A 24907-nucleotide genomic window follows, 5' to 3' on the forward strand; every position below is an offset into this window, starting at 1 on the left:
AGAGGGTACATCTTAAATATTCTCTCATATATATGTATATATACACACACACACACACACGAAAATAAAATGGTAACTATATGAGGTGCTGAATATGTTAATTAGCTTGATCATGGTAATTATCTCATATTTACATATATTAAACTATTCCAAGTTGTATAACCTAAGTATACACACTTTTTGTCAATTACACCTCATTAAAGATGAGGAAAAACATGGATGAGTGAGTGAGTTGCTCCCAGCCCTGTTCCTGAATAGCAGATATGCTGGGGATGGGTTGGGTGGGGGTGGGGGTACCTGAGTGGGAAAGCGGGAATGTGGGAGGGGGTGGGTTCTAAGCATCCATGCCTTGATAAATAGCCATGATCCAAGATGAGATCCTTTCAGAAAAACAACTCAATTTTACAGCTTCACTTAGGCTGGCTCAGCTCCCCAGACACAACCCCTCTCTTGTTTTACATAAAGGCACTGCTTCCCTGGAGGAAGCCGTGTGGCTAGGTAAATTACAACCCTAAGAGGGGAGTTAATGCCATCTCCAGAAGGTTGTCTAACATTGTCTGGAAAACCACTTCTCATTAATTGGGCATTCAGATTACCTTTAACCACAAGCAGGAGAACACAAAAGTGCTAAGCCTTCAGTTTGAAAAATGATCATTTGAGGTTAAGAGCTGAAAATTAATTTAAAATCAGGAAGGAAGGAATAGAAGAGGGAAGTTTCAAATAGAAGAATTTTAAACTTTTAGGAGATCCAGGCTTCATACATCCCTTGAAATTGTTTGAATTTTTTTAATTGAGACAGCATCTTGCTCTGTTGCTCAGGCTGGAATGCAGTGGCATAATCATAGCTCACTGCAGCCTCAGACTCCTGGACTCAAGCAATCCTCTTGTCTCAGCCTCCAGAGTAACTGGAACTACAGAAACATGCTATCACGTCCAGTTAATCTTTTTTTTTTTTTTAATCTTTATCTTTTCTTTTCTTTTTCTTTTTTTTTTTTTTTTTTAAGAGGATCTTCCTATGTTGCTCTGGCTGGTCTGAAACTCCTGATCTCAAGCAATCCTCCTCCTGTCTCAGCCTCCCAAAGTGCTGAGATTACACACATGAGCCACCACACCTAGCCTGAATTTTTTTTCTCTATTCATATATTGTGAGTCTTTCAGAGGGTCTCTTGCTTTAGTTAGATTTTCAGAAGGAGTCTTGCACCTATTTTCAGAAGCCCTACCCTAGAGGAACAAGGTAGAGAGGGTGAAAATAAGCACCCATAGTGGCAGGTGAGGTTGGTCAGTTCCCAATGTGGCTGTGTAGAGTCCTCTCAATAATCAAACTGGAGCTGAGTAATGGGTGGGCTTCAGTCTGACTGAGACATCCTGGACTCCAAGCTTTCCCATCCACTCTCTGGTTGGGTGACTCAGATCCCAGTCACCCAAAGCAGAGCCTCAAAATACCCCTTACGTTCAGGGTCCATGCCCCCTGATGCCGTCTGCAGCACACTAAGAGAGCAAGGAAGTAAAGGGAGCTTTATTTCTTCCATGAAGAACTCTAGGCCAACCAAGCCCCCCAATCCATCATCTACTAACCCCCCTGAAAATGCTCCATAAATACTTCTTATGGTGAAAAGACCAGTCATTGATCATGGCCATTCTGTGTGAGGTGAGGTGAGGTAATAAACACCGAGATGAAGGACTTCGCTATTGCTTGTTCATATTCTGGGGTTTACGGTTACAAGAAGATGAGCAGCAGCCCAGTTTAGTGGAAAGGGGGTCCTCTCCATCCTGAAGAAAGCAAGCCTGCAGCCAGGCAGGCACCTTCATCCACACTAACTGTGTGACCTTGGGCAAGTCAACCTGGCATCTGGTTTCACCAGATCATGGACCGTATCTTAACACCTACCGGCGACTGAGCATCCCTCTGGACCAGACACTGTGCTATGTGCTTCCGTGCCTGCTGAGGCAGTTTTAAAACGCGTGGAGACATTCCTTGACACTCCTTCCAGGTAGAGGACAGAGCTTGTCCTACCTCCTTGAATCTGTTTTCTATTTGTTTGGGTTTTTTTTCGAGATGGAGTTTCACTCTTGTTGCCCAGGCTGGAGTGCAATGGCACGATCTGGGCTCACCGCAACCTCTACCTCCTGGGTTCAAGTAATCCTCCCACCTCAGACTCCCAAGTAGCTAGAATTACAGGTGCGTGCCACCACACCCTGCTAATTTTTTGTATTTTTAGTAGAGACGGGGTTTCACCATGTTGTCCAGGCTGGTCTCAAACTCTCTGGATCTGAACCCCCCTGAGTGAGTCACATTCAACCAAAAGAATGCAGCAGAAGTGATACTACCTGTCCTCCAAGGTGCAGTCAGCAAGGACCAGGCGGCTTCCACTTCCACTTTCCATGAGAAAGTCTGAACACCCTGAGTCTGCCATGCTGGAGAGGCCACATTCTGATTTTTCAGTGGACAACAACGGAGGTCCCATCCAAAAGCAGCATCAACTGTGGGTCACAGGAGTGTGCCAAGCTGGACATCCTGCCTGATCTGCCTTCCGACACCTGCAGCCCAGCCACCATCTGATGGCCAGCAAGAACTGCACAGCTGAGTCCTTCCAAAAAGAATGGCCCACCAATCGCAGACAAAATAAAAGTGCCTCCCTGGTGCTTCCTGCTTCCCCTTTCACACAGTAGCGACCAGCAAGGCCTGGTCTTTTCACCGTGAGCAGCATTTATAGAACATCACTGGGGGCTAGCAGATTGCAACTGGAGGGAACTTGGGGACTTTGATGGTCTGGGCGCTCTTTGTGGAAGCGCTGTGGTTGCCTATACTGCTTTCCTCTGTTAGAAGACTCCCAATGTGCTGTGGGGGAAAGTTGCCTCAGGTGGGACACTTTGGCTGGCCTGGTAGCATCACACACAGAGAACAGATGGGATAGTTTGGAAGCCAGGGTATCCCAGCCAGCCCAGCTCAAGCTTGGGAGTCATTTGTTATGCAGCAATAATAATCAGTACACATGTGTTACTCATTTCATCCCTGCAACAGGCCTGGAGGTAGGCTCTGTAGTGACTTCCTTTTTACAGATGAGGAAACAGACACTCGGTGGAGTGGAAAAGCCCCGGAGCTGCTCAGTGCAGTAGTCTGGACCCCAGCTCCTGAGCCTGTTTCCGTCCATGGACCCTGGTCCCCTGTGTGTTGATTCATCCTCGTATGCCTAGTGCTTGGCATACAGCAAACACTTAACAAACGTTTTAGTTGCATAAACAAATCAGATCAGAAACTGAATAAGTAAATGAGTCTCTGGGCCTCAGTTTCCCATTCTGCAAAAGGGAGCAGGTGGATCAGATGCTGTCTCCTGGAGTCCCTTCTAGCTCTACAATTCCACGCTTCTAGGAGCAGCTCTCCTCATACCTGTCATAGAGCCACTCCAGCTGGCTTTCAGAGATCTTCAGAATCTGATCCCTACTCCAGCCCCCTAGACTTCCAGGCCCCTGCCCACTTCTTCCTTGTTCCAACCCAGAAAACCCTTCTTCCCAACAGATTCAGGTCCCATTCTCTCTACGAGGCCTACTTCTACCCTCTCCATAAAGCCTACTCTGCCCCAGTCCCAGCTCTAGCCCCTTTGGCTCCTAGGAAGTTTAGAACTTGTTTGAATACATCTTGAAGACGGAAGCAAAGTCCAAAGAAAGAGTTGTTCTATGAAAAACCAGGGCCCAGATGGTTTCAAACAGTAATGGCACTCTCAAGCCTTTCTTTGTAGGTGGTTGAGCTTTTATGTATGTTTCTCAAATTTCTGTGGTTTGCATACTATCTTGACGGCGTTCCCCAAACCTTGATACCAGCCATTCTGCTATTCAGTTAATATTTCCTCTTTAATCAGCCTTAATTCCCCTCCCTTCATAGCTTCCTTCTTTTCTTCCTTTCCTATACCTCAGTCTCATTCTGAGCAATAACATCTATGAAATCACAGGCCTGATGTGTCCATGGGTCTGTGCACCATCTAAAACCTGTAATTCCCGTGCTTTAGAAGGCCAAGACATGAGGACTGCTTGAGACGAGGAGTTTGAAACCAACCTGGGCAACATAGTGAGATTCCATCGCTGGACATGGTTGTATGCACCTGTAGTCCAGCTACTTCAGACACTAAGGCAGGAGGATTGCTGGAGCTCAGGAGTTCGAGGCTGCAGTGAGCTATGATTGTGCCACTGCATGCCAGCCTGGGTGATAGGGAAAGACCCTGTCCTACATAAATAAATAAATAGTTTTTATTTTAAAAAATCCTTTGTCACCAATCTAAGGGTACTGAAATTTGGGGAAATATTAGTTTTTAGGATTATATATTTTTTTAAGCCACAGATTGATTAACCTGTCTAAATAACACTGGCACACCCTTTAATTGGTCTGCTTGAGACAGGATGTTTCAAAGACTTTATGCCTTGTGCTTTCCCATAGCTCCCAAATTTTTATAATAAGCAGTGATTGCTCCTGTAACTAGAAACCATTAAAAAATGTTGGAAAATAATGAAGACATCATCTGCGTTTTCCAAACACAGGGAATTGGGCCAAGAGCTAGAGGCGGGAACGGCCAGACATTTGCCAAGCGAATCCAAAAGTTATTTCTGTGGAATAACTGCAAGGTAATGCTTAACTATCTGTAACCCCACCTCACTCCCTTCTTCCAATTGTTGGAATTAGAGGAAATTTCATCCCTCCTGCTTTTCTCCCATAGCCAGCTGTCACCGGGTGTGTAGGGGACAGGAAACAGGATTACAAGATTAGCAGTGAGCCTGCCATTCCTGCCTGGCTGTTATCAAGGCTGACTCTGGAGAGTCATATTCCCCACTTGCCACTACTGACTACAACCTGGGGGGTGGGAAAATGACCCAAAATAAATTCTGAACAAGGGCAAAATTGGGAGCAGTGGGGAGTTTTCCCCCAAATTAGTTAAATTTTACTGAATATTAGACTAGGAATCAAGCACTCTGTAGGCCTTTGCTCATATAATTTTTACAGGAACCCTAGAAAGTAGAGGCTATACTTATCTATGCCCCTTCTGCAGATGAGAATACTGAGGTTCCATGAGGTTAAATCACTTACTCCAGGGCACATACTGATAAATGCAGAGCAAGAATTGACCCCAGGTTTGTCTGACTCCAAAGCCCTCTGTTGGAACCACTCTTCTTCACTCTTTCTCCTTCCCCAAGGACATGTCCAGAGACATTGGCCAATGACCTCGTCTACTCCCCCAACCCATCAGTGGTTAGTTCAGCCCTCTGGTTTCTTGGGCAACTCCTAACATGGCCACAAAGACATACATGGCTCTTAGGCTGAGTGGTTTGACTCAACGTGTCAATTACTGGCTTTCTACTGATGACTAGCCAAACCTTCCCTCCATTCCATCTGCAAAGTTCCTACCCATTAAGGACACCTAGTCCAGGCCTCAAGCGATCTGCAATACCTTGACGGATGGTTAGGACAGCCAATGCAGGCCAAAGAGGAGTCATCTGCCTAAATATATAAACAGCTGTGTGACCAGCCTGGGCAACCTGGGGAGATCCTACCTCTACAAAAAATACAAAAATTAGCTGGATGTGGTGGCATGTGCCTGGACACCCAGCTCCTTGGGAGGCTGAAGTCAGAGGATCACTTAAGCCTAGAAGGTTGAGGCTGCAGTGAGCCGTGATCGAACCGCTGCCCTCCAGCCTGGGCAACAGAGCGAGGCCCTGTCTCAATATCAATCAATCAATCAATCAAGAAGTAAGTAAACAAACAAAATGAACATGTGTTTAGAACTTTAGGAGAGTTGGCCAGGGGCTGTGGATAATGTCTGTAATCCCAGCACTTTGGGAGGCTGAGGCAGGAAGATCACTTGAGTCCAGGGGTTCTAGGCCAGCCTGGGCAGCATGGTGAAACCTTGTCTCTACAAAAAATACAAATTTAGGCCAGACATGGTGGCTCACGCCTGTAATTCCAGCACTTTAGGAGGCCGAGGTGGGTGGATTGCCTGAGGTCTGGAGTTCGAGACCAGCCTGGCCAACACGGTGAAACCCCCGTCTCTACTAAAACACAAAAATTAGCCAGGCATGGTGGTAAACGCCTGTAATCCCAGCTATTCAGGAGGCTGAGGGAGGAGAATCGCTTGAACCCAGGAGGCCAAGGTTGCAGTGAGTGGAGATCGTGCCACTGCACTCCAGCCTGGGTGACAGAGGGAGACTCCGTCGCACAAAACTAATAATAATAAAATAAAAACAAACAAATTTAGCTGGGCACGGCAGTGCATGCCTGCAGTCCTAGGTTCTTGGGAGGTGGAAGGATCACCTGAGCCTGTGGATGTCAGGGCTGCAGTGAGCTGAGATCATGCCACTGCACTCGAGCCTGAGCAACAGAGTGAGATCCTATCTCAAAAAAAAAAAAAAAAAAAAAAAAAAAGCTTTAGGAAAGACTCCCTTAATGACTGACATCTGAGCTCTCACGTACCTACACGTGCCCACCTGTCTCTCCTTTCATGGCCGGCTGTCCTCCGTCCAATCAGCTTCCAAAGTTCCGGGCCTGAGTTGGACACAGAAAAGCCTGGAGGGCAACTGGTAAAGTTTGAGTGGCTGATTCCCAGGAGGGGTCCTGGTGGGAGACATGGGCTGACCACACAGTCTGTGGCCAGGGAAAGCTTCTTGGAGGAAGGAAAAGCTACAAGGAGACCCAGTGATGGTTCTACAAGGAGACCCAGAGATGGCCTGGTGAGAAGGAGGGGAAAGGGTTTGACGCAGACCAAATGTGTGTTCGAAGGGCCAAAAATAAAGGAAAGAACACAAGTTTGAAGCCTTTCCTTTAGCATGATTGACACATATTAGGGGGACACTGGTGAAGGACAAACCTAGGAGGGGTGGCCAGGCCAGATGGGAAGGGCATGGCCAACCAGGCAAGAGTCCAAACCTTATACCAAGGGCAACAGGGGGCTTGGACATGTTCTCCACTGCAAAGAGACCTTGCCTGATTTGTGTTTTACAAAGATCTCTTTGGTGGCTGCCTAAAGAAAGTCCCTGGAGGAGACAAGGACTGAATTTAGGTCTCAATCAGTTAGGAGGCTGGTGGCGGCTAGAGTTAGCATACTGGCAGAAGAGGGCTGAATTCTGAGTTATGCTAGAAGGTATGATCAGTAGGACATGGTAACTGGTAAAGTTTGAAGGGATGATTCAAGACACCTTAAATCTATTATTCACCCCCTGCTCTTGACCTTGTAAAAAGGAGGGAAGCAGTGAGAGATGATGAAACCCTTTGATTGCAGGCTGGAAAGGTGGTTTCCCTTCAGCTCCCACCTGCACAGCAGGAACTTGGCCTGTAGGTCTGAGAGGTGACTCTGTTTGGCAATGACCAAGCTATCTTAATGGCAAATCACCATCAGAATGGGATAGGAACAAAAAGTTGGCACTCTGAGCCCAGGGTCATGAATAATTGAACCTCTCTCAGCTAAAACACAATATTTGTTGTCATCTTTTCCACTGACCCTGTGACCCAATTTCAAAATGTAGATGCTTAAAACCAAAAATAAATTTTAAATAGCAAACTCAGAACTTGCCTATTTTAGCCACAAAAAGTACCTTGTGAGTCCACGATCTTGAAGGAAACCAATTTATACAAACAGGAATCCATAGGAAACCAATTTATGAAAACAGGAACATGTGCACACATGTACCACACTTCTTGTTTTCTTTAATGTTTGGAAACACGGTCATTGTCTTGTTTTTTTTTTTTTTTTTTTTTTTTTTTTTTAATATTTGGAGACAGGGTCTTGCTATGTTGTCCTGACTGCAGTGCAGTAGTGTGATCATAGCTCACTGCAGCCTCGAATTCCTGGGTTCAAGAGATCCTCCTGCCTCAGCCTTCTGAGTAGCTGGGGCTACAGGAACATGCCACGTGGGCTAGCATTATTTTTTAAAAAGCACGCAAAATTTGACCTGATAAGCCCACTATCTAAAAACAATTTTTCCATTGCATGTATTTCTAAACCTAATATTAAAACCGTAGATCTAAGGTCTTTCTCCCTTTCTGTTCTTATAGGTCTCTTATCTTTCTTTGAATGAATATATCTATCTACCTGACTCTCCCTTTCCATGTCTTCCAGAAAGGATAAGGAAAACATCCGAAATGATCTCATTTTGTTTTGAAACACTAAACCCACCAAACAGAAAAAAGAGAAAACACTACACACACACACACACACACACACAACACACACAAACCTTCTTGGTCAGAGGGATCAAGATGTATTTCTAATTTGCTTGCCATATGGTAAGTTATTTTGGAAGCACATCAAGAGGTAGAGAGAATGTTCCACAAAATTGGCAATGCTTGTACAATCCTTTCAAATCAGACCAAATTCCCACTATGTACATTTGCTACAGCCCGTTCTATTCATCATATCAGCAACTATGACCACAGGATATGTAAAAATACCGAGCAATTTTTAGCACCAGCTTCCAATCCTCCAGTGCCCTGGACACCACATGGTGTCAAGTTTGTCTGTATTTCACCCTCAGGAAATCAAGTCATTAACTTCTCTTTCATTTACCAAGAGCTGTTGCCAAAAAAAAAAAAAGCATTCATCGGCTGTGACTTATGGGAAGAAAAAGAGAAAGGGTTTCCCTACAGGGAGAGAGACAGCAGAGAAAGAAGAGAAAGTTGTACCTTCTGTTCCCTGGGAGAATGGAGAATGCCAAACTCTTTGTACCTTCTCTCCACTAGAAAATGTATTCTCCAGGTTGCCCAATGGTGCCAACCACATGTGAGGGTTAGCAAAAAATGGGACAGAGGGGGCTCATTCTCCCCATTTCTCTGTGCCTGGCATTCTGTGGGCAGGAAGGCTGGTGGAGGGAGGTGCTGGGTTGCTGCTGGCTTACCTGGGTAATTTGAGGGGTATGTGTGGAGGAGAAAGTTGAGGAATCCACTTTCCTACCTTTGCATTCTTGACATTCTGTGCAGCTCCATGTCATCACTGCCCCGAAATCCTTTGGCAAAGGGATTATTCTCGATCTTTAATTGCGTGATCTGAAGGAAAGAGGGAGAGAGAGCAAGCTGGTTTTCACTTGATTGCTGCAAGACCACCTCGGGACATGAGCTAATAATAAATGTCATGGAAATGCAGACTCTGGCAACCGAAAGAAGCAAATTAAGCCAGTCACGTCAACGGGACCCACCACTTCATTCAAGTGGAGGCTTTGAAAAATGTCCTCCATTGGACAGCTTTTAAAAGGGGAAAAACACCTGGATTTGGTTTGCCCATTAATTGGAGTCATACTCTGCATCATTCCAGCCGGGTTCTTTTTTTTTTTTTCCAATCTTGCATTTTGTGTTTTAAACACCATCTAGGCCTCAATACTCAGTACCCCCTCCCCTTTGGAAAGCTGTGCATGCTGACATGACTGTTGCACATCCGGCAGCGTGGTAACCTCCATTTGGAAGGGTTGACTCCATCGTGTGTTTCTGCAGAAAACATGTCTTGATTATTGCATTCAAAAATTCTATTATGCCTCTTTTCATGTTCATTTCATAGTTTTGCAGATAGCGTTTGCTAGCTCTGGTGGAAAATGGTGTCTAATGAAATAAGCACCAATATGTATAATGATAACATATATAATAGCTACTGAACAGCACCAAAGCTCTTTAATGTCCAAAGCAAAGAAGAGAGGGTTCTATCTTGGAAATCTGTGTTGCAACATACAAGGCGTAGTTACAGAACAGGGTCTTTTTACACATTTTGGTTCCAGGCCCAGAACTTTAATTTAATCCATCAACACATTATATTAGTGTGAATGTACAGTAGCAGACCCAGGTGACAGAATGCATCCATATGGAGTTTGCTAGAAGTATTTCCTAAAAAATTGCATGTGAACTGAATTTTCATAGAGAGCATAGAGAATCATGCTATATACATGAGAGCAGCATGACTCAAACTTCGGTCATTCAGGGTTTTCTTTCACTATCACTGCCATATCTATACAGTGCCTGTACACTGGCTTAATATTTTTATTTAAGTCAAACCACTTTTAATTTACATTTATTTCATACAAATATGATGTCAGTTCTTTGTATGACAAACTAGAATCACTTGCTATTCAATAAGAAGAAAACAAACATACGAAATTGTCTCTACTCATACCCAAAGCTTGCCTTCTCTTTGTTGCAAGTGGGAATTAGACACTTTCAGAGTAGTTAACACAAACCAGTACTGAACTGAGACTCCCTCTCTAATAGAATACTAGAAAGATAATTTTAAAAAGAACAACTTTCAGCCAGGCATGGTGGCTCATGCCTGTAATCCCAGCACTTTGGGAAGCCAAGGTGGGTGGATAACTTGAGGTCAGAAGTTCAAGACCAGCCTGGCCAACATGGTGAAACCCCATCTCTACAAAAAATACAAACAAACAAATAAATAGCTAAGCATTGTGGCAGGCTCCTGTAATCCCAACTACTCCAGAGGCTAAGGCAGATGAATCACTGGAACCCAGGAGGCAGAGGTTGCAGTGAGCCGAGATCACACCACTGTACTCCAGCTTAGGCAACAGAGCAAAACGCCATCTCGAAAGAAAGAAAGAAAAGGAAAGAAAAGAAAAGAAAAGAAAGAAAGTTTCTCTGTGATTTCATCATATTCAAGTATCCCTAAAAGTCATCTAGAGTCTATCCCAGTAGTATAGTTACAGATTTAAGAAATTATGCTTGATAAATCAATGTACCCTCTAATTTCTTCATTTGAAGAGAGGAGGAATTCTTGTCTGTTCTGCTTTCTGGAAGAGATGACCTACAAGGTTTACCCCTAACCCCAAGACTGTATATTGAAAGTAAAATTATTGTATGTATGTGTACCCATGTGTATTCACCATGAACACAAACATACAATTAATATTTTAAGATATATGATTCCAACTATACAACATTCTAGAAAAGGCAAAACTGTGGAGTCAGTTAAAAGGTCAGTGGTTGCCACAGGTTGGAAAGAGGGAGGGATGAATAGGCAGAGCCCAGAGGATTTTTAGGGTTGTGAAACTACTCCCTATAATACTATAAAGGAGGATACACGTCATTATGCATTTGTCCAAACCCATGGAAGGTACAACATCAAGAGTGGGCTCTAATGTGAACTATGCACTCTGGGTGATGATGATGTGTCAATGTAGGCTCATCAACTGCAACAAATGTTCCACTCTGATGCAGGATGTCCATGGTGGGGGAGGCCGTGCATGTGGTGGGGAGAAGCTATAGGGGAAATCTTGGTATGTTCTGCACAACTTTGCTGTGAACCTGAAACTGCTCTAAAAAATGAAGCATTTTTGTTTTGCTGTTTTGTTTGGATATGGGGCCTCAATCTAACACCCAGGCTGGAGTGCTGTAGTGCAAACATAGCTCACTGCAGCCTCAAACTCCTGGGCTCATGCAATCTTCCTGCCTCAGTATCCCAAGCAGCTGGGACCACAGGCATGCACCACCATGCTGGGCTAATTTTTTTTATTTTTATTTTTAGTTTCAGTTGAGATGAGGTTTTGCCATGTTGTCCAGGCTGGTCTGGAACTCCCGAGCTCAAGCAATCCTCCTGCCTCGGCCTCCCAAAGTACAGGGATTACAGGCCGAGCCACTGTGCCCAGCCAGGTTTTCTTTGTTTTTTTGTTGGTTTGTTTGTTTGTTTTTTGCTTGTTTTTGTTTTTGTTTTTTTTTAAATGGAGTCTCACTCTGTCACTCAGGCTGGAGTACAGTGGCACAATCTCGGCTCACTGCGACCTCTGCCTCCTGGATTCAAGCGATTCTCTTGTCTCAGCCTCCCAAGTAGTTGGGATTACGTGTGCCTACCACCATGCCTGACTAATTTTGTATTTTTAGTAGAGAAGGGGTTTCACCATGTTGGCCAGGCTGGTCTCAAACTCCTGATCTCAGGTGATCTGCCTGCCTCAGCCTCCTAAACTGTTGGGATTACAGGCATGAGCTACCATGCCCAGCTGAGCCAAGTATTTATTTATTTATTTTTTTATTTTTTATTTTGAGACAGGGTCTCACTCTGTTACGCAGACTGGAGTGCAGCGGAGTGATCATAGCTCACTACAGCATTGACCTCCCAAGCTCGAGTGATCCTCCCGCCTTGGCCTTCCAAAGTGCTGAGATTATAGGCATGAGCTGCTATGGCTACCCTAAAGTCTATTTTAAAATATTTTTAAAGTATCCATGTGTGTGTGTGTGTGTGTGTGTACACATTCTCCCTCCCCCAACCTTTTTTTTTTTATTTGGGTTTTCAGAAAGACAGAGTCTCACTATGTTGCCCAGGCTGGTCTTGAACTCCTGGGCTCAAGCAATCCTCTAGCCTTGGCCTCCCAAATTGTTAGGATTACAGGTGTGAGCCACCATACCCAGCCCATTTTTGTTTAACTGTGTCTATTCCTTTAGCTTTCAGATTCTTTATTTATTTATTCTTTATTTTTTGAAACAGAGTCTCACTTGGTTGTCCAGGCTGGAGTGCAGTGGCGCGATCTCGGCTCACTGCAACCTCCGCCTCCTGGGTTCAAGTGATTCTCCTGCCTCAGCCTTCCCAGTAGCTGAGATTACAGGTGCCTGCCACCACACCTGGCTAATTTTTGTATTTTAGTACAGACAGGGTTTCACCATGTTGGCCAGGCTGCTCTTGAACTCCTGGCCTCAAATGAGCCACCCGCCTTGACCTGCCAAAATGCTGGGATTACAGGTGTGAGCAGATTGGCCTCAGATTTTTTCTTGACTCCTCTGAATGAGTAGAAAAATCTATAAAATCCTTTTGGAAAGTCATCTTAAGATGTGTACTCCTGCATTCACTTGTATTTTAAGAGTCTAAACACCCAACACCTAATGGGATTTTCTTTCTCACGCAGGCTTTATCACAATGAAATTTCACCCAGTTGACCATAAATCATCTTTTAATGGACTTGCAAAAAGTTAAGGAGAAATAGGTCATTTAAAAGTGGATGAAGGACATCTTTTCCTCCCACCCCCCACCCTGCCCCATCCCAGTCTCAGAAGTAAATGTCAAAGATGGTGAGGCTGTGACACCAGCATTTAGCGAGGATCTGAGCATCAGAATTAGTGCTCAGTCCATGATGTCCACCGAGAACTCAGAACAAAAAATTGCCCCAAGGAAAGAAGAAAAGGGGGAATTTTATGTTATCAGCAAAAACCTTTTGCTCAAATCCATTCCTTACACCTCAAACAGATTGGCTATTCCTAATCTTGTGCTTACCATCATAGCTTGCAAAAAGATGATTGCACAGGACAAGCACATTTCTTATATATTCACTTAGGTATATTGATCTTTACGTGTAACTTCTTTTGGAAACTGATTATAGATGCCTATATGACCTAAGAATTACCCTTGAGAAATGTCAACATACAACATACATTATCTGCAGGTCAAAATATCTGTCCACTCACATACTACAGCCATGTTTATTAAATTCCCTTCCTAATATGCTGTGTGTTAGATCGTGGACACACAAACTGATACACCTGGATTTTCCAGTTCCACCAAAAGACTTCAGTAAAACTTTCTTCTATTCACCATGCAAATGTACTCCCTTCAAAATCAACATAAAACCGGATATCCGGGAGAGATTTGGGAGTGGGGGAAAAACAAACATAAATACCAGCTCCAACTGAGACAGAGGTTGTAAAAATTAATGAGAATAATTGTTGTGAATTCTTGCTTTTGAAAAAAATTTTTTAAAACCCTCATGAGGACCAAAAATCTTAATTATGTCTCTCTATTAAGGGTTCATTTCCTGGTCCCGACCAGAAAGCTCATACCTCATAAATATAGACTCCTTACACAATGATTTAAGCAGGAGGAAAATGCCTTTTAATGGCAAAGTTAAGTTAATATCTGGGGATAGACATTGCTTGCATACACAGCCATTGTTGCAAGAACAGGGAAATGAAATGCCCACGTGACGTTTTTTAACACCTAAATATTTCTAGGGATTGCTCTGGGAGCTGCTGACAACTGCAGTGAAAACTTTACAAAAACGTGTTTCACAGAATGAACGTCGCTGGGGAAGATTTGAGTTTTTAAATATCTTTTTCAAGCTGTCAACCACCTGGGGAAATAAGTCCCAAATCCAGTCCGAGATCACAGCTGGGCTGAGGAAATGTGTCTCGTCATTAGGGGCCCTGTGGTATATGGGTATGTGATTGCAGCCTAAGAAATGAACCCTGTAGCATACCTATCTCCACCTGGTACCTACATCCAAGGAGAGAAAGATCATTCTGAAGGCAATGGGCCCTTTGACCGTAAAAACGGTGGCCCTTAGTTTTCCAAATTGTCTTGGCAATTTAATCACATGCATTGCTTTTCTTTCCCTGCTCATTTATCCAAGGCAAAACGCTAGACAAATAGTCCTTGAATTGATGACATGATCAGGGAATGAGCCAACTAAACCACAAAGACTAATATTTGCAGTTGTTTTTCAACCACAGGAATAAGAACTTATTTAAATTCCCAGTCTTTCAGATTCTAAACTAGCCAGGAAGTTAGAATGAGTAAGCAAAGAGTTTTCTGAAGTCTGTGTTTCGGATGGAATCGCCCTGTTAATAAACTGATCAGCTAACTAGTTAATCAAGGGTCTCATCAATCATTACTAATGCTCTGCGCTAGCTCTCTGCCAGGTCCCGCATGACACGCTTGCCGGGAATTATCTCATTGAATCCTCACAACAACCCTATGAGGTGAGTTCTCTTATTATCCCCATTTTACAGGTGCGGAAATGGAGTTAAATCATTTGCCCAAAGTCAAATAGGTTTGAACCAAAGCAGTCAGCCTCCACAGTCATCCACCTTAACCCTATGCGATGGTGAGCTCAGCTGGCTTCTACCCATGAAGTCAGAAGTCTCAACACCCGGTCCAGGTGGGACAATAAAGTAGCAAGACTGAGTCCACAAATCACATGCAACCCTGGCCCACTTATTTAAATCACACATCATATATCCATGTGGGAAATGTTTGCAGGGGCCCTGCACTTGACTGGGAAAGTGCACAGTTTTGGATTTGCTCCTGAAAAAGAAAATAGGTGTCTTTGGTGCTCTAAAGTAAGAAGTGGGGGAGGGAAACAGAAGGTTGTCTTCCATGAAATTTCTCTCCCGGATGTCAAGGAATCTGTCAGGCTGGCTAAACAGACCTTTATGCACAGCTCAACTGGGCTCCCTGACTCAATCAATACAGAAAAGAAAAGCAATTATTGTGTGTGAACCCTTAGTGTGGCCATCAAATACACATATATCCAAATGCATATTTCAAGACACACATTCTTAGACACATGATTCCCTACATTGTGCTAAAAAAAAAATTCACACATACATACCCCATTGGGCAGGCAGGCATTCATGCACATCAATCACTAAATATGTGCATTGGGAAGACATTTTTTAAATAGAAATGTAAAGGGTATTGGGCATATTCACAAATGGTTGCAGTGACAGTTTCACAGGTATACATATATATACACACAAGAAGCTTATCTAATTGTCTATTTCAAATATGGCAGTTTATTGGATGACAATTATGCCTCAATAAGCCTGTCAACAGAGAGAAGGAGAGAGGGAGCGAGTTTTCCCACATCTATCCACACCTGATGAGTCTTAAGACCATAAGCATAAGCACACAGAATTTAGGGTGTTTCTTCCAAAGGACCTGAGCACTCAGATGGCTTTTTAAGCAAGTCATTTTAATATGTCTACCCCTTCCTGTTCTCCTGTATGAACCTGAGCTTTCTTGGGGTAGACAGGGGAAAGATATGATATATTTTTGGACCCCTGTCTGGTTTGAGAGCATGTAAGTATATACATATATAGGAAGAATTGAGTTTCCTTATTGCTATTTTTTTTTCCTGGGACCATCACCACAAAGCTAAACACAGGTTTACAGCAACCATTGAGGGAAACAGGTTTCAAGCAGCCAGACTCAGATTGGCCTGAAATAGTTTTACATCTTTCAGGGCATTCGACCCTCAGTTTTGCTCTTGCTGGTTCAACAAGTGGAAGGATACTCAGAAAAATCCTCCTACCCATTTAAAAAGGAATGGTGTGTTGAGGGGAATGAGTTTTCTTTGCAAGGGCGGGAAACTCTCTCTCGACCTGGGTTCCCAGACAGGCCTTGTGGCCTGGAAAGACTGTCTATCACAGCTTGACCAGTTCACAGACAATCTGGATTTGGACATTACCCACAGCATTTTGGAACAGTCCCAGCCTCAGTTGGGGCATTCTCTGCCAAGCCAGCCTGCACTGGAATGAACTTCGAGGGGTGATGGGAGGATTTGGGGTGCTAAGCCTACCTCTCACCCTTTTCTGGCCTCTTCTGTCCCGTTCCCAGCTCCTGCAGTTCCCCCTCCACTCCAGCCTTGCTGGTGGGGACAGGAACTATGAAGGAGGTATTGGGGGGTGGGGGCGCACCATCCCCAAATCCATCTAGGTGACCTGCCCTCAAAGATCCCATATGGACCCCCCTCCCACCTTGCCCTCCCACAGCCTTCTAAGCCCAAATCACTGCTTAATACTCCTAACAGTCTACAACCCCATGAGGGCAGGTGCCCCTCCCCCAGCACCTATTGTTTGCCTCTCCAGATTTTAGATATTTTCATAACAAGGCTTAGGAAACATTAAATCCCTCCTGCCACCCGCAATAAAACGAATCCACAAGCACTTGGGTATCTAAGGAACAGAGGTGAATCCTGACAAGCGGAGACAAGCTTTCTCCTAAGGAAAAAGAGAAGATCCTCCCCCTACCCTCCAACCTGCCGCTATAGGCAGCCTGCTCCAAAGTTGTTGTCAAGCTTTGAAATGCCGAAACCAGTGCCTGGATTTTGAACCTCACCGGGTCTGACTTTCACACAATCCATCCGGCAGCATCCCGCCCCGACACCAAACTGCAGCCACCTTCTCCCAAGCAATTCAGGTGTGCCTTCCCCTCACCAAGCTGTGGTTCTGCAGGCTCTTGTCTAAGTCCTGGGAATGTTATCCCAAGCTGCTGGCGGCGCAGGTTGCTCTGTTTTCATTTTAACAAGGCAAACCTTGCTCGAGAATGTGGTCTGGAGTCAGTGATTTCTGAAACAATTAGGGAAGCATCAGGAAAGTCCAATCCTAAGGATCCCAGCAACTTTGCCACCTGCATTGTTGCCAGTTGAGTGGCAAAGTTGGGTGCAGTGGCTCATGCCTGTAATACCAACAATTTGGAAGACCAATGTGGGAGGATCGCTTGAGACCAGGAGTTCAAGACCAGTCCTGGCAACCTAGCGAGACCCTGTCTTTACAAAAAACAAAAGTTAAAAATTGACTGGGCATAATGATGGTGTGTGCCTATAGTCCCAGTTACTCTGGAGGCTGAGCAGGAGGATCTCTTGAGCCTGGGAAGTCAAGGCTGCAGTGAGCCATAATTGTGCCACTGCACTCCAGTCTGGGTGACAGAGTGAGACCTTGTCTTGGAGGGAAAAAGATTAAAAAGGCGGAGAGGAGAAAACTGACCCCAGCAGAAATGATGGCCCCAGAAATGAAACGGCAGCTCCAGAGCCATGCAATAAGCAACCTTTCTTCCCACTAGGCATTTCATAAGGTCAGTGGGATGCCTTCTTGTGGCATTTGAGTGTGTGGCCCATCTATGGTTTGACAAGTTTGTTTCTAACAGGTGTGGGTGCATACATGTGGTTGTGACTGTCATGCCAAGCCCGTGGATATACTAAAAACAGCTGAAACTCTTAGGCTGCAGCTTTGTCCCCACGCCAGCATCCTGGGGTCGAAGTTGGTGACTGCTGCCATTCAGAGGAGCAAAGTTCCAGCAGGAAACCCTTGCAGATTCATGCAAAAGAAAGAGCAGATGGCCCCAGGCACCGGTTCCCGGGCTTCGGGCTTCAGGCTTACCTTGTGGTTCTGGTAGGAAGTCACTGCTATAAACGCTGTCTCAGGAAAGACGTGAGTGCAGAACGCTGTATTTTTTGAGCCAAATCCATTATTTTCATCCGCTTTCACGATGTGTAATCTGGGCTGGTATTTGTGCATGGAATTTAGAATAATCTAAAAATAATAAAGAAAATGAGATTGTAAGAAAATCAAAACTCCCTTTGTCTCCAGATAAAACCCTGCTCCCCACCCTCTAAATTCGCCGTGTTATATCGGCTCTCGAAAAATAGGTATTTTTCTTCTGTTTTGAAAAGGGGCCAGGGATTTCATTAAAAAGAAACATTTCAAAAATAACAATTTCCAACTGAAAAAGCCAGGGTAATATTCCAGGAATCTACCCAAGGCACACAGAGCAGTAAATCAGAATTCTTAATAAAGTTTGCTTAATAAATTAACTCCCTGCATAGGGCACTTCCCACCCCCAACGGGAGCTGAGCAAGTCTGGATCGAGGAATCCACGTCTGGAGGGAAGCCTGAACGGCACTTTTGGATTGACGGGTGGTGTGAGGGCACGGGGACAAACAAACAACAAACCTGCAAATAACCCCCACTCCCCAAGTCTCTAAGGGATGCAAGAGAAGATACCAAGTGTTTGGAAAACTGAAATGTATAAAACAAAAAAGTCACCAGTTCGCGGCACAGCCTTTTTCTGAGGCTTAGGGTGGGTGATCAGACCTCAAATCTGAGGCCTTTGTTTGGAGAACAAGCAAAGCAGAGTTAGTGAAAAGAGAAGATATTTGGGGGGGGCGCAGGTGATCTGCCCTCCAAGGACGTCAGCTCATAAGGTGTGGGGAGGAAGCAACCCCAACACCCCTCAAAGAAGGGGCTTGAAAACTCCCTTTCTCCAGCTTTATCACGTTTCAGGATCCATAACCAGAATTATCTCCACTCTTGACCCCAAACAGAACGGCTACATCTGCTTTTTCAGGAATATTCTCTTTCTACTTCCTATCTTCCCCATATTTAGGGGTGCTCCCAGGGACAAGAGGGGTCCTAACTGCTGTAGTTGTGCTGTTATTTTTACAACCACCGTTATCGTTAGGAAGAGAAGGAGGAGGAGGACTTCCAGGCTGCGTGTTCTTGCTGGAGCCAGGGCTAGTCACAGATGAGCATCCTCACCAATAAAACCGGGTTTGTTGTTCTGATGAACTGGATTTTGATGCTCCCGGGAGGCTCTTAACGCTAATATTTACCAAAACGCTCTGATACATCCCCACCGAACGTGCGAATTGCCGCGTTTAACAGCCTGAAAATCTAGCCTGCCTTTTCCCGGGAGCTGCGGAGGTTGTCTCGGTGACTTTGATTATTTGCATTGATGACCCTGGGGCAGGATTCTTGGACCAACCCCGGAGCCCGGCCCCAATCGGGTGGAGGTAGTTGGGGGAGGGTAGCCGCGGCCCGGGCGGGGGAGGGACTCTCAGGCCCTGCGGCTGCCCGACCCCGGGCCGCGCGGCTCTAATCTCCGGCCGCCGTGGCCCGGCCGCCTCCCCGGCCGATAGCGACGCCGACCGGGGCGGCGTGGCGACAGAGAGACTCAGCAGGGCCCCGCTGGCCGCCACAGTCCCCGGCCGGCGGGGCCATCGGCCCGGCTTAGCCAAATTGCTTTGACGGCTGGGGACAGTGTGGAGACAGCAGCGCGAGGGCGATCTAATGGCTCCTAATTTCATTAGGGCGGCTCTGAATTAAAAGTCCGGAGTTTGGGGTGGGAATGCCTGGCTTCTAGGCAGTTCTGAGCAGCTCCGAGTCCCTCTCCCCAGCTGGGAAGGGGACTGAAGCTGGCAGGGATGCCAGGAATTTGGTGGTGGGGTTGTGCACCTTCCGCAGGCATCCGCCCCAGAGAGACCCCAAAGGCACTCCAGAGGAGGAGAGAAAAAGCTAGGAGCTGAAATGAGTGGGAACCGTCCCACTTCCCAGCGTCAAGGACCACGCAGGACCCCACCCAAGGCTCCCATCCTCCAGAAGGAGCCAGCCCAGAGATGCAAGTGGAACCTTTAGAAATGGCGCTGGTTTTCCCTAGTGCTGGTAAGGTATCCGCTGGGGACTGGCAGATACACAGTCAGAGCGGGTCAGCCAACGCCCACGCAAGCTGAATTTACAGAGCACCTCCTGGGAAGTCCAGCAAGAAGAACTCGTGGGCAAAACACCAGAGTTTAACAGAGCGCCTCTGCATTTGCCTGAAAATGCCTTCGGTGCCCTCCCAGCAGGCTCCACAGAAAGGGAATGGTTCTTTCTCCTCTCCACCCACATGCTGAGAGCTGCATTTACCCATCAGTGGGGACCCCGGGGATCCTCTTCCCATTCCAGATCCTGGGGACTTCAGTGCTTCATCCCCAAGGCCTCAAAGGAGCAGATTTCTCGTTCGGACCTTCATAAACCATCCTCCCCGCCCTCTTGACAAAATTCATTCCCTCCCAGGCCCCTCCTTTCCCTGAAATTGGCGACCATGGGCCTCTCTGTTGCTCCTCTTTGAAACTACAACCTTACAGGACAGGGAACCCCTTTTGTAACTAGAGAGACCTAGCCGCAAATCTCTGCTCCCAAATATAGGCTGTAGGACCTTGGCAAGTCACCCCCTGTCCCCTGGACTCTTCCTGTACAAAAGTTATGCCTCTCCGTCCTCCCCCTAGGCTGCAGTGAGAATCAAATGCCCTAAGATGAATGTACACACTTGTATGGCAGAATCATCCAACTACAAGTTCTAAACGTGAATTCAGAATACGTATTCTGTTCTAGTTATTAATTATCTCCTACGATGAGATCTGGGGACATTTTTTCAAAAATCAGCGTTTTGTGTTCTGTTTTTCTTTTGGGAAGGGGGGTGATGACCCTACTAAGAATCCACTAAAACCTACACATTCTTTTGGGTGGTGGGCAGGCTGCACATTCAATACCCTGCATTCAGTTTCAGGAAATTCACCAGTCCCCTCTCTTGGGTCCAATCCAGACTCCAACTTTTGGACGCCGGTTTAGGATCGCCTGCTCTGGGCACAGTGTGGAAAGGGAGAAAGCTGGATGTTGAAAAAAACAGATCTCCCCAAGAGTATCAAGCTAAAAAGTGGCACTGGCACCATAGTTCGCCTCTTATGAGTTCATTTCCCATCTGGAAAAGAGGGGGCAGGTGAGCTAGGCTCTCCCTCTCCCCTGGAACATCCCAAAATTAAGGCAGGATTGGGAAGTGGGGAGCGAAGGTATATGGCTTTCATTGTGGTCCAGCCTCTGTGCAGTATATACTGGGTATCCACTGGGCTAGAATGTCCATATTTTCTGCAAGACTGAAACACAGCCCTCCACTCCTAACCACAGATCGAATTCACAGACTCTCCAGGCCTGGAATGAGCAGCTTTAGTCATTCCTCCATCTCTAGGCAAAGGGAGAGGGGTTGGGCCCTAGCGGCAAGGATGCAGTCTCAGACCAGGTGAGCTGGGGGCCATATCTCCAGCTGCCAAGGAGCTACAGACCCAGACATGGGGAGTGTGGATCACAGGGAGGACTGCGGAGGGGCACATATCTGCCTAGGAGAGTAGTGGAGACAGAGGATGAAGTAGCAGGAAGAAAAAGAAAGTAAAGGGAAAGCGAGTGAGAAGGTGAAAGAAATTAACAGAAATGAATGAGAGAAGAAATGAGACAGAGGGGAGGAAAAGGAAGAGGAAGGAAGTCCAGATCAAGAAGGTAGAGGCAGAAAGTGATGAAAGTGGGGGAAAACGAAGGAAAGAAAAGGAGAAGTGTGGGCACACAGAGCCAAGAAGAGAGAGAAACCCAGTGAGAAGAAGGGAGAGAGGACAAGAGGCAGACAAAGCGTGGAATCCAGGCCACAGTACTCACATGCCCAAATGGGTCCAGGTGGTTGTTGGTGAGCTTGAGTTTCTGGAAGGAGACGAGCTGCCTCATCCAATGCGCCCCGGTGGCGGGAGAGTCCGGGTGCACGTAGAGGCGGCCGGGCATGGCAGGCTCAGCTTTGCCGGTCACAGACCTAGATGAAGGAAAGGTGTGACTACAGGCCTGGCTCAGAGTCTGGAGGTAGCGCACTGCACGGAAGCGTGCTTCAGTTCACGCACCAGGTGAAGGTTCTTGAGTAGTAGCTGGAAATAATCTGGAGGCCCTCCCGTCTCCCTTAGGTATCTGCAATCCCAGGTGCCCCAGCGTACTTGGTGCCTGGGTCCAGGCAAGCCCCTGGCCCAGCCTTTTCTTCTTACAGCCTCTCGCATCCCACAAATAAGTGGCGGGTTCTGGAGGTCTGGACGTGCAAAAAGCCTTGAAAATTCCTTGAAGGCTTTCAACGGGGACTTCATCGTTAGGCCCCTGCACTGCTGGCAGCCATGGGAACAATTCTACCCAAGAAATGGGCCTCTCCTCTCTTAACTGTTTAACTTGAATACCACGAGCCGATTTTGCAATTTCATAAAAATGCATGTTCAAAGCAGGTAACTCATAAAAAATAACTGTAAATGGTTTTATGCCCCAGAAATACCTCCAGCACTTGGTAACAATACCCTTTGTAAAAATCCACAACCTATGGGTGCAGCGATAGATACAGGCACCTCACTTCCTCTGAGCCTCCGTTTTCTCATCTGGAAAACCGGAGCTAATGGTTGCAGTTTCTTCGTCTGAGAATGGTTAGTAAAAAGCAATGGGATAGGCGGACAGACGCCTTTAGCACACAGTAGGAACAACAACAACAAAATGTTCACTGATTCAACTTCTCGGGAGAAGATTCCACTTTTCTCTCTCCCCGCTCCACCTGCCAACCCAGTGCCTACCATTTATTATCTGCGAATTTGTATCTGTGATCGTCGGCAGGTACAATGTCCATGAGAAGAATGTACTTCGTTTTGGGATTAAGGCCCGTCACCTTCACTTTGTAACTGGGAAACATCCGCCTAAGAGAGAGGGACGGAGGGAGAGAGAGGGGCGGGAATTAATGCCAATACTTGAAGGCAGCCTCCATCCATTTTAATGGAAAAAGCGATTCCTGGAGAAACGTGGAAGCGGAAAATAGCCCCGTTCCGCTCACCGCAAGATCCATCCCGGGTTTCCCTTGAAGTTATAAGGAGGAGAAAGGCGAAGGGAGGAGAAAACAGCAGGCGGGCAACTGGAGGTATCCTAACAGGAAAACAAACCAGGACGCATGCGCCTTTAGAGAACGGGTTTTGAAGATGCTTCAAAGGGACCTCCATTTCAGCTCTTGCTAACTGCCTTTTTCAGAGCCAGACACCTACTATTAATATTTGTGGAGAGAGGAGGTTTATTAGGTACAAAGCTAGGCGCCGATCCTAGAGGATCGGTCTAGCCAGGTGCTTCCGCCGATCCTCGCGGCGCTAAGGTGTCACGTGTACGCAAGGTGTGTGCGCCCCAGAGACGCACACGCGTGGGTGCGCACAGGCTTCCCGACCTGGCTTTGGTCCTCTGCCCCTGGAGGAGGGGATAAGCCTCGGTTCCCAGTATAGCTCGGTTGATGACCTCTGATACTGGTCTCTAGCAGTTTATTCCTGAATACCCCCACAATTTCTCCAAGGGGCCTGACACTCTTCTTTGGAGAGTCGAAATTCCATGGCCTTGAGCAAAGAAATTCCAGACCCTTCCAGATTTGGTTTCAGAAAAAGCTGAGGCCTGAACTAAGATCGAGTCGTTAGCAAGCCGATGGCCCGGAACTGTGCCGTCTCTGCTACCTTTCTGCCCCCCGGCGCACTCCAAATTTCCCTCCACCTTCTAAAGAGCATATCCGAGAAAGCAAAGATTCTCAAGGCTGGCCTGGGGGGAAAAGACAAGTTGGCAGATCTGGGCTTACTCAGCGATGACGGGAAGGGTCGAATGGAGGCCTCTCCCTCCGAGCCCCGCAGCCAAAGCCTCGCGGTGTTTATCAGCCTGAGCGAGTGCGCCCGGAGGCGGAGGCGCAGCAGACTTCGCAGGCCTTTTATAGTTAAACCCTCACGACTCCGGCTGGGGGAAAGAGGGACTCGACCGTGTCTTTCCTTCCTGGGGGACTAGGAAGAGGACTGCAGTTAGTTGATATAAACAGTACGCGCCTCCTAGTTCACTCAGGGCTTGGGCCGAGTGGGGAGCAGACTTTGTTTAATTTTAAATAATAATAAATGTCACTGTTGTCAGTTTATTGAGGGAGGCTTCGGCTGGAGAGCGGGGGGGGGGGGGGGGGGCGTCTGGAAAGGCGGCTCCACCCTCCGCCTTCACACACTCGGTGGCTTGGGCCTACCGGTCGCCTACTCCACACGCCTGCTCGGGACATCCTCTGGCTTTTTGCTTTGCGGGACGCGGAAGACCAGTCCAGCATGAAAAGGGATGTGGCCAGGACGTCCCCAGACCTGAGCGCGCGCGTACACACACACACTCACACACTCACACACTCACACTGACATATAGAGCTGCACCACTCTCCCTCCTTCTTCCCCAGAAGTCTAGCATTTCTAGCTAAAACTCTGCGAGCTTTTAAGGGGAACTCCGGGGCGAGTGTCTTGGCGAAGCTGCTGTGTTTATCGGTGTCTGTATATAGAGCCCGGCCGAGCCCCGGTTCAGTTTCAAAGGCTTCGCCAGCTTTCTATAAACAATGAAAGAGGTAGCGAATACATTCAACGATTCAGAGTTTGACAGTCGGGTGGGACCCTGGAACCACTCCATGGTCAGGGAGGGTGGGAATGAGTGTGGAAGTAAAGAAAAAGTCCAAGACCCCTGAAACCTAAAGACCTTCTAGACTCTGTCTTCTTTGGGTCTCTGTTTTCTGTTTTTTCCTTTCCCTCTTCTCTCTTTCCTTCATTACGAATCCAGATAGCACGGCCTCCCAAGCTCTTTATTTTTTTATATGTGAGGTGGGAGAAATGCCCAGTTTCCGGACTTGAACTTTTGGAGTATTTCCTCCATCCCAGGAGAGATCAATGGAGGAATCTCCCTGTGCCTCTCTAACCAGGATCTGTCTTTCTCTCTTTCTCTCTATATCTCCCGGCCTCCTCCTCTATTCTCTTCTTTCTCTGTGTT

The 24907-nt window shown here is 46.5% G+C and overlaps 1 protein-coding gene across 2 annotated transcripts in view; it reads right to left on the reverse strand.

Moving 5' to 3' along the window:
• The window catches only part of TBX5 (T-box transcription factor 5), a 54034-nt gene that overhangs the window by 22719 nt on the left and 6408 nt on the right, over positions 1 to 24907 (reverse strand). For both annotated transcript variants that reach the window (XM_050749772.1, XM_050749771.1), the window contains exons 4-7: positions 22681 to 22800; positions 21746 to 21893; positions 17885 to 18037; positions 8928 to 9019 (exon numbers count right to left, since the gene is read on the reverse strand). In XM_050749772.1, coding sequence (XP_050605729.1) covers positions 8928 to 9019; positions 17885 to 18037; positions 21746 to 21893; positions 22681 to 22800 — 513 coding nt within the window. The remainder of the gene's footprint in view (positions 1 to 8927; positions 9020 to 17884; positions 18038 to 21745; positions 21894 to 22680; positions 22801 to 24907) is intronic.

Source organism: Macaca thibetana, chromosome 11, assembly GCF_024542745.1.
Source record: "Macaca thibetana thibetana isolate TM-01 chromosome 11, ASM2454274v1, whole genome shotgun sequence".
NCBI lineage: Eukaryota > Metazoa > Chordata > Mammalia > Primates > Cercopithecidae > Macaca > Macaca thibetana.